Genomic DNA, 7,077 nt, shown 5'->3' on the forward strand with positions numbered 1-7,077 from the left:
TCACTTATTTGGTGAGTATACACTCTTTTGAACACTTTTATTTTTTTTAATAAAAAAATAAATAAATAATTAGTATAATACAATAAAGTATAATTCACTTCATTTAACCCACAATGATGATAAAGTTACAAAATTTAATTTAAACAAACTTAGGTATTAATGTGATTGTTATATAATCTATGAAGTTTTGTGTTATAGTGCGAAAAGTTCAACTATATCTTAAAGTCATACAAAAAAATAATATTTTCATTTTGTTGTTATAGTCGATAAAGATACATTTTAATTGAACAGAAATGTTATCCAACTCTGATCTATTAGTAAATAAGTTTCAATAACCATATGCGAGCCATGTAGGGTATAACTCAGAGAACTATCCATAGCTTCACCCTAATGATGAGAGTTCGAATTCCTACTATATGTTTGTATCCTCCTTCCCCACCCCCCCCGCCCCCCCAAAAAAAAAATAGATAAAAAATAAAAATCACGTTCGTGATATCTAATTGTGCCCCAAAGACACGGTAGAAGCACGCCCATCCAATGTACTTCCTTCATGACATGCTATAGCTATGGATGTCTTCTGGTGGTCTTATAGCCTTAGAAGACGTCGTGCCCGCCCCGAACATCTGCACCGTCCTTCTTTGATATTCTAATTTTAGAGAACTAAAAGACTGACCCATTCGATGACTTTCACGATTGCCCTTATTAAATCAATTTAAATCTGAACTACGATTCAGATCTAGTCTTATCAAAATTGAAATTCCTCATATGCGAGATTAACTCGTCTACAACTGATCCTATTGAATAAATATTTTTGATCGACCAGTCAAATGTGTAACTTTTTTTTTTTTTTTTTTTCTGAAATAGTGGATAAGGACCAAATGGAAGAAGAAGATGAAGAAATGGGGATGGAAATAGGATTACCAACAGATGTGAAACATGTAACACACATTGGAATTGATGGTGATGATGAAGCTACTTCATTAATCTTTAATTCAACAAGGACTAATTGGGATTATCTTAATCTCAAATCCCCGAATAATCATGATTTACTCACTAAATTCTCTTTTGCCAATCTGGCTAATCACTCCCCTAATCACACATCCATGGCTACCTCTTCTTAATTAATAATATTGTATAATTCTACTTAATTACTACTTAATACTTTTGGTTCTTATCGAAAGTAATTGTACTATGTTGATTACTTGCCTATGTAGCTTGTTGGGTGTGGGAAAAAAAATTCCAAATGTATATTTTCTCCTCTTTATTATTTTTTTTGTTTTACTTTGCTAAAAAAAAACAAATGAACTCATTAATTAATTAATATTATTATTAGTGTTTGTGTGATTTGTGTAGAGGCGGATCCACAATAAAAGTTGAAAACTTCACAGAATTTAATAGCTACTATGTATTTGTATGAAGAAAGTCACTTACTATATATTTATGATAAATGAAAAGCGATCGATCCTAAATTAGCATATGATGTACAACAATCAATAATCAATTACGATATTATTTCTTTCATTTCATTTTAGTTGACCCTCTTTCTAAACATATTTGTTTCAATTTAATTATTCAATGATGAAATCAAGAGGATTTTAATATATTTTTTTAATAATACTCTTATCATTAAATGACTAAATAAGTTGTATATATTCAAATTTATATTTCAAAGCATAATTAATAAAGTTAATTTGGTAAAATAGACCTTTAATAAATATTTTTCTTAATGGGTGTGCCAAGTTTATAGGGATCAACTAATACGAAACGGAGGGAGTAATAAGTAAAGTGGGTTATGATTCAAAATTCTAAATTTATTTTTGTATTTATGCACATCTGAATAATGAACAAAAAAAAAAGTACACTATAGAAATTATCAAAAAATTCAACAAAAGGAACACAACAATCATTGAAACGTCATCCGAAATATATAATTCTGACGGACAACTACATTGCAAATTCAGCTAATCGAATTTCGAAATGACATTTTGTTAAAAAGAAAAAAGGTTTTACATTTTTTTTTAAAAGGCTTTTTCAACATGTATGTATTTGTTGGTGATTTTTTGTCTATGGATTTTGTTGGTTAGATCTTCATGAGTTCAAAGTTCAATACTCGCTTTGAGGTTCAATTACTTCACCTTCATCTTAACGTGCTTCGTTTTGAAAAAAAATAATTTTTTATACAAGCGATCTTATTTACTCCAGAGTTTGAAATCAAGATCCGTGACTAAGGAGTGGGGAGTATTATCAATTCCAATCACAATAACTTTTTTTAGATGACTCTCACTATCGATTAGATTCAGATACAGTGATAGATAATCGACGTAAAATTTCGTTGAAACCTTTTATTTTTTCAAAAAAAAAAAAAATAGAATGGTAGTTGATAGAATAGTTGGTAAATGATTGTGACATTGTTTAATTTCCTTTTCAACCTCTCGGAAAGCAACTTTTGAGTACAAAGCCAAGCTAGGTATACAAGAGTGATTAGTTTTGAAAGTTCTTTTAATCTACAAGAATTTTACTCCGAAAATTCGCCGACTCCGTTAGGTCACCCTCACCCGCTCCATACCCTGACGGGGGCCATCGATCAATTTTTGTTTCAAGCTGCACCCGAGACCCGGGCTCATCCAGACAATCGTGGGCTAACACCCATGGATTGACCCGAAAAAGAGTACCAAGAAAACGAACGAGGTAGACAAAATCAAATTTTGAATTTAAAAAGTAATTTTGAATCTCTTAGGATACAAGAAGGTGAGACAATCACTAAGTATTCTGACAGAATTTCTTTAATTGTCAATAAAATCAGGTTGCTTGGTGAAGATTTTAAAGACAATAGAATAATAAAAAAAATTCTGGTGACTATTCCTGAACTCGCTTACGTCGTTTCGGCCGTTTGAACACCGAAATCATTTATGAAGAAGCCCTTTTTACCCAATATTAATTTGAGCTTCAAGTTGAAATGGGAAGTGACAAAATGGATCTTCATTTAACAATCATTTTTGAAGTCGACATATTTGATTGTGAAAAATATTCATATTAAATTAGATATTGTTTCCTTGAAGGAGAACCACAACTATCACCACCAAAATTTAAATACATCACCGACAAAAAAAATATATTTTGGAAAATTATTAAATAGAGAATAGAATATTTAAAAAAAGAACTTTTGGTAATAAATATTCAAATATTTTCTAATTGTAAATAAGGAGAATAAATTCTTTGAAGTAAAAGTTGTTAAGCTACCTCATTATGGTGGTCTTTCACACATTTTCATCTACATCATTTTTTCGAATTATTTAGAAAATTATTATTTATCCTGAAAATGATACAGTTGAACTTGTATATAAGATCAAGAATATGCATATTAAATATAATCATGTTTACGTCCGTTATCAACAGATTAATTGTTTATGTATTGAAAAATAATGCATAAAACGTAAGAAACGTAGAGAAATCTTTAATCCACCGTCAACAAGATGCCTTTCAAGAGAACAAGAGTACAAAGATGGTTCATTTTGAATTACATTATTCCATTCCTCTTCTCCCTCTTTTTTTTTTACGTGAAGTCTTCTCATTTCACGCTAAAAGTTTTTTATGATCTGATTTTTTTTGAAATTCTATATATAACGAGAATCTTAATATATCGAACTGTCCTTTTATTATAAAAATACAGTAAGACATTTTTTTTCGATTTTTCATCTAGTGTTTGGTGTCTGCATTGGAGTCCCGACTAATCCAGATTGCACATTGCAGGGCCTATTAAGGTGACAGAACTTCCAACAGAATTTTTCTCCATGCCCAGAGATATAAAAGTTTAAAACGAATATAAATTGAGTAATTTATAATATTACATAGCAAAATTCTAAACAATTATTGAATCATGTGCACACATTTTTATGTCACTCTTCTATAAAGAATTCAAACAAAATAAAGAACTGATATGGAGATTGGAAGCAACTTGGGTTGTTGAGTAGGGTCCCAAATTAATTAGTAGAAAAAGATAAAAAAGAAAAAATATTACTTTAGAAATAGGTTTATTAGCCACTTTTAGCCAAGTCTGAGAAAATAACTACTTTGCTTTTTATAAAGTTTCATATTCTTTTTTTTCTTCTGATAAGCTAAAAGTTTCATATTCTATACTAGGTGAAACTTCATGACAATATCATAAAATTATACGATAATAATTATTTTTTATCTTAATTTAAATAATTCTTAATTTATGTGATATTTTTTTTAATTGATCATCAGAAAAAATTATTCTTTTATTTATATATTTAATAACTTTTCGATTAATATGATCATTCTAAAGAAAAACTTATCCATAAGTTGTGCCACCATACACATGATTTCTTTTATTGCAAGTAATTTATCGCTATCTGGATTAATGAACCTTTTTTTTTTTCACCTTGTATCGTCTGACCATATCGACGTAATAAAAATAGATGTCTCTTAAAAAAGATTTAACTTTAAAATTTTCAATAGCATGATTTATATTGTTATATAATTTTTTATAATTTATTTTAAATTATATTTTTTTTCTTTTGAATTTTATACTTAAATCAATTATCTTCCTATAACTTAAAACAAAGAGTTAATTACAAAATGTGGTTATTTGTAATTTTAATCTTATTGGGTAGTTGGAATTTGGTCAAATTTCCGCGCCCTGGATTGCTACTGCTGCTGATATTCTTGTTATTGAAGGAGTTGTTTGGTAATGGTTTCGTGAAATTAGTTATCCTATCGTATATATAAAATAAGTTATTTCGATATTATAACACATCATGAAATAATAATAATAATATATCTAGTAAAATTTTATAAATGAAATTTAAAAAGCACAGTGTATACAAAGCCTTAACTAGCTCGTGGAGGTTGAGAGCCTGTTTTCGAAGGACCATCGATATAAGTAAAAAATAAGTATAAAAAAAATGATATTCTTGGCAAATGAAGATGGTAAAATAAATAATCTCAAACTTAACTAATACTCTCAACTAATCAAATACAAAAATAAAATACCCAATATAATCTCATAAAGTGATATTTGAAAAAAATAGAATGCACACAAAAATTTACCCTAAAAGTGAGATAAATAAGTTATTTCCAAAAAAATCTTTGACTCACTAACAACTCAAATATAAGATAACATAATCTTCTATTTTATTTAGAAATTATTATTTCTATTTTATCTTTCCTACCAAACCAACCCTTATATGGTATCCCACCAACACTCACCAACTTTTCTCAATATTTCTAGTTCTACTTATATCCTCCTAACCTCACCTCTCCACTTTTTTTTTATTTTTCAATTTTTCATTCGATATTTGGTGTCGCATTGGAGTTGACTAATTTGAATTTGCGTCGTGTAAGGTCTATTCGGGAGAAGCGCTCTCTAACTAAAATTTTTTCATATCCAAAACTCAAATTCGAAATCTTTGATTAAGGAAGGAGCGACCCCATTCACTGAACCACCTCTCCATTTGCTCCACTCTAACAATAACAATACTAAAATTATAACCTCATAATAATTTAATCCGCATATTACATAACTTTTAATCTGATTTTTTAAAATAAAAAATAAAGCATAACTCCTAGTGTATACATAAAAAAATTATTTTTGATAAATCTTTGCTCACCAAAAATTTATTTTAAAATATTTCATCTTATAGGCTACCAAACGAATTCTTCGAGAGCTCGCTTGGTATGATAGATAAGAAATTTCCTTATGCCGATATATTAATTTTGAGATAATTAATTTTAAATAACTTATTTCCGAATCAAACAAACCCTTGTATTGATAGCCCACCACCACTCAACAAACTTGTTTTTAATCTCCTAACCTCACTTCTCCACTTACCCCATAAATTAGTCAAGTAATTATAATCTGAGAGCAATTTAATCCATATATTAAATGGTTCCTATTTAATATCTCAAAATAAAATATAAATCTCCAAAGATTAAAAAAAATCTATTTTTAATAAACCTTAACTAAACGCCTCTTGCCAAACGAATAGCATAGTGGTACCCACCACCACTCACCAACTTATTTTTTTTCTCCAAATTCTCTACAAATATCCTCCCAACCTCACTTCTCCACTTGCCCCGCCCCTCTGTAACCCCCCTCCAAAAAAAAGCTTCAATTTTTATTCAAGATTCTTGGCAAAATCTTGAATCTTGAACACCCATTTCCCCAGAAATCAACAAAAAATGAAAGTAATTGAGAAAATCCAAGAAGCAATCAAGAATGACAAAGTAATATTTTCCTTTGAATTTTTCCCACCAAAAACAGAAGATGGTGTTGAGAATCTATTTGAAAGAATGGAAAGAATGGTTACACATGGTCCATCATTTTGTGATATAACATGGGGTGCAGGTGGTTCAACTGCAGATCTAACACTTGAAATTGTTAAAAGAATGCAGAATATGGTGTGTGTTGAAAGTATGATGCATTTAACATGTACTAATATGCCTGTTGAGAAAATTGATCAGGCTCTTGATACTATTAAGAGTGATGGTATTCAAAATGTTCTTGCACTTCGTGGTGATCCACCTCATGGTCAAGATAAGTTTGTTCAGGTTGAAGGTGGTTTTGCTTGTGCGTTGGATCTGGTAATTATTAATTCACTACTCTTTGATATGTTATGCTATGCTCTTTTGTTGTTTGATGTTGGATCTAGTTGTTTGTTATTATGTTGTAATTGTGTCAACATCTCATTTGAACCTTATGGGGTTGTTTGGTCTTGTTTGGAAGTGAATTATGCAGGCAATACTACGTTTGGTGGCTAGTCAGGAGAAAGTGTATGCCTTCCAATTTAGAAACCCGCATAACTAGTACATTTTCTTGGATCTAGTTGTTTGTTATGATGTTGTAATTGTTTGAATTGTGTGAACATCTCATTTGAACCTTAAGGGGTTGTTTCATAGCTGGTTTGGAGGTTAGTTATGCACGTAATACTATGACTTGCAATTTAGAAACCTGCGTAACTAATACATGTTCTTGGATCTAGTTGTCCACTATGGTATTGTAATTGTTTGAATTGACGTGACCATCTCATTTGAACCTTAAGGGGTGTTTGGTAGCTG

The 7,077-nt window shown here is 29.8% G+C and overlaps 2 protein-coding genes across 2 annotated transcripts in view; both read left to right on the forward strand.

Annotated features, from left to right (window-relative positions):
• Positions 1-1,344, forward strand: part of LOC107849688 (CRIB domain-containing protein RIC4) — a 5,884-nt gene extending 4,540 nt beyond the window's left edge. Inside the window, exon 3 of the mRNA XM_047400682.1 lies at positions 865-1,344. Within this exon, the coding sequence (XP_047256638.1) occupies positions 865-1,121 (257 nt within the window). The 3' untranslated portion in view covers positions 1,122-1,344. The remainder of the gene's footprint in view (positions 1-864) is intronic.
• A 4,631-nt stretch (positions 1,345-5,975) lies between these two features.
• The window catches only part of LOC107850886 (methylenetetrahydrofolate reductase 2), a 10,279-nt gene continuing 9,177 nt past the window's right edge, over positions 5,976-7,077 (forward strand). Inside the window, exon 1 of the mRNA XM_016695684.2 lies at positions 5,976-6,603. Within this exon, the coding sequence (XP_016551170.1) occupies positions 6,202-6,603 (402 nt within the window). The 5' untranslated portion in view covers positions 5,976-6,201. The remainder of the gene's footprint in view (positions 6,604-7,077) is intronic.

This window comes from Capsicum annuum, chromosome 12, assembly GCF_002878395.1.
Source record: "Capsicum annuum cultivar UCD-10X-F1 chromosome 12, UCD10Xv1.1, whole genome shotgun sequence".
Lineage (NCBI taxonomy): Eukaryota > Viridiplantae > Streptophyta > Magnoliopsida > Solanales > Solanaceae > Capsicum > Capsicum annuum.